A 2,679-nucleotide genomic window follows, 5' to 3' on the forward strand; every position below is an offset into this window, starting at 1 on the left:
GCGCCCTCCTCTGCGCCGCTGCTCGCTCGAGTGCTGCCGGTGCGACGACGTGCAGCATGAGCTGCCTCCAGCGAGCGCAGATGCTGGAGTGGCTGCGGTTGCCAACTACATTGCTGCGCGGAGAGCGGAGCTGGCGCGCCAGTCGCAGCGGGAGCTGCAGAGACGAAAAGCAGAGATCGCCGAGGAGAAGCGGAAGCAGGAGCAGGACCAGAAGCGGAAGCAGGCTGCGGCGGATGCGCGGAAGCGAAAGCGCGAGCGCGAGGACGAGCTGATTCGGCTACAGCTCGAAGAGAGGCACGAGCGGCTGCGAGAGAAAGAGCGAGCAAGGCTGCGCGCGAGATACGGAGATGCATGGAGCGAGGGCGCTCCCGAGGTGCCCTGTGCTGTCGCTCTGTCCGTGGAGAGGGAGGGGGAGGGCTCTATCGAAGGGCGTAGCTGCGGACCGAGTTCCGGGCCCGCAGAGGAGCCTTGCTCGGAGGGGCCTCTCTACGCTCTCGGCCTCCCTCCTGGGTTTGACGACAGCGTGGTGCCTAGTGCTTGCTGAGCAGATACTACGCTATGTGGTACTGTGGAAACTTAAATTTCCTCCATTGTACCCATGCGGAGCCTTTTATTAGGAATTCTGTGTTTGATGTCAATATCGAGAGATCTTGGCAGAGCGCTTTCTGATTCTGTCGAGTAGTTAGTTGCGAAACTCTACTATCACCGCGACCCAGGCTCAGCCGCGTCTCTTTTACTATATCAATCGGACGGAAGCCCACACTCCTCGTCGCCGCCGCACTCCTCCAGCGGCTCCGCCTCAACAGCCTCCTCGCGGAGCGCCCCCTCGAGCCACGACTCGGTCCACTGCCACAGCTCCTCGCGCGCAGCGGCGCTCTTGCTCGCCGGCGAGATGTCGCGCACCTCGCAGTCCGCCACGTAGCCGCCGGCGGGCAGGCCCGGCGCGAGGAGGGCGTAGAGGAGCGGGCGGCACCCCTCCTGCGGCGACTTGAGCACCGCCTTGAGGGGCGTGCTGGACTGCAAGGCTCGCAGCGCGGGGATGCCGGCCAGACGATCGTCGACGGCTGCGCGGCCTGTGGGCGAGTCGGCAGAGGCGGCGGCGTAGCTCGGCCCGAGCTCCTTGAAGAGAGTCGTGAGCACCAGGCCGGGGTGGGCCGCCGTCGAGAGGACGCCGGGCGGGGCGCGCTTTGCGAGCTCCTGCGCAAAGAGCATGTTTGCGAACTTAGCCCGCCCATAGTTCCTGTTCGTATCAAAGGCCGTGGAGGCGTAGAGCGGGTCGTCCGTGCCAACCTCGTCTGCGAACGCATGTGCCGAAGATGAGACCGTCACGACCCGCGACTCGGCGCCTCCGGAGGAGGAGGCGAGGTCGGGAAGCAGCCGCTGCGTGAGCTGCTGGTGCCCGATGTGGCACACCTGTAGCGCGAGCTCCATCCCGTCGGCGGTCGTCTGCAGCGAGCCGGGCCAGATGCCCGCGTTGAGGATAAGTCCGCGCAGCGGTGAGCCGAGTTCCTTTGCGGCCGAGATAATCAGCGGCGCGGCCGCCTCGACTGACCTCACCGATGCCAGATCGAGCGGCACAACACTAACACGTGCTTCCGGCGAGACGGTGCGAATCTCTGCTGCGGCGCTCTCTCCCTTCTCCTGGTCGCGAGAGCACAAGACGACGCCAAATCCCGCCTGCGCCAAGAAGAGCGCCGCCTCGCGGCCAATCCCGGCGTTCGCGCCAGTGACTGCCACAGTCGAGATCTTTGGCGGCAAAGCGTACTCGGTCTTGGCAAGTGCGTCAAGAGGGTCGCTGCCGAGCAGGGAGCGCTTGACACCAGAGAGGAGCTCGTCCCGCTGCCGGTCGGCCGCATAGACTGCCAGATCGAGCGCCTTGAACACCTTTGGCGCCGGTGGGAGGGTAAGGGCTGCGGCTGACAGGAGTTGTGGATAGCAGAGCATCGCGCCACACTACCGGATCTTCCACTGACTCGGAAGTCCGCGAAAGAGCGAAAGAAAAATGAGCGCGCGGAGGCACGCGGGCGGCGGAGGCGGCGGCGGACGACGTCTACTACCTGGCCGTCCCCTGTGGTAGCTTAGCGATCAGGGAGGATCTACCTGTTCGGCCTCGAGGAAGCTGCTGGGGGAGAGGGGGGGAGAGAGGAGAGGAGGAGAGGGGAGAGGATGAGAAGAGGAGAGGAGAGGAGAGGAGAGGAGAGGAGAGAGGAGGAGAGGGGAGAGAGGAGGAGGGGGAGAGGAGAGAAGAGAGGGGGGGGTGAGAGGGAGGGAGGGAGGGAGGGAGAGAGGGAGGAGAGAGAGAGAGGAGAGCCTTTGAGCCTTGGCACCAGCCAGGCAGTTGATTTGGCCCTGGCACCAGCCTTGGCAGTTGAGTTAGCCTTGGCACCAGCCTTGGCGGGCGGGCACGCGGGACATGCACAGGCGCCAAGGGGCGCAGCGCCGACAATCACGGCGGTGATTGCGGCGCAGGTGGGGGGACGGGAAGTCCGTCGGCGTTGCCGGGGGCCCAAGGAAGCGCGAGGGAAAAATTCCGCCGCTGAGGGCGCTCGTGCGGCAATAGCCGGGTGGAGGGGGGAGCGTGCCGGACGAGGCGTCGTCGCGCCGTCCGACGGTCTGCTGCCCCGCGCAGCAACCGTCGGGCGACGACCCGGGGGCCAAAAACCCGGCGACGACGGCGCT

At 66.0% G+C, this 2,679-nt stretch overlaps 2 protein-coding genes across 2 annotated transcripts in view; one reads left to right on the plus strand and one right to left on the minus strand.

Moving 5' to 3' along the window:
• Positions 1–544, plus strand: part of EMIHUDRAFT_122307 (hypothetical protein) — a gene marked incomplete at both ends in the record, with an annotated part of 2,487 nt that extends 1,943 nt beyond the window's left edge. Inside the window, one exon of the mRNA XM_005790120.1 lies at positions 81–544. Coding sequence (XP_005790177.1) covers positions 81–544 — 464 coding nt within the window. The remainder of the gene's footprint in view (positions 1–80) is intronic.
• A 566-nt stretch (positions 545–1,110) lies between these two features.
• EMIHUDRAFT_55836 (hypothetical protein) lies at positions 1,111–1,740 on the minus strand (the record flags this gene model as incomplete). Its single annotated transcript, XM_005790121.1, has 1 exon — positions 1,111–1,740. A coding segment is annotated over one exon (630 nt), but the record flags the coding sequence as incomplete, so codon positions are not given.
• Between the last annotated feature and the right edge of the window lie 939 nt (positions 1,741–2,679).

The sequence above is a fragment of the Emiliania huxleyi genome (genome assembly GCF_000372725.1).
Source record: "Emiliania huxleyi CCMP1516 chromosome Unknown EMIHUscaffold_1214, whole genome shotgun sequence".
Lineage (NCBI taxonomy): Eukaryota > Haptophyta > Isochrysidales > Noelaerhabdaceae > Emiliania > Emiliania huxleyi.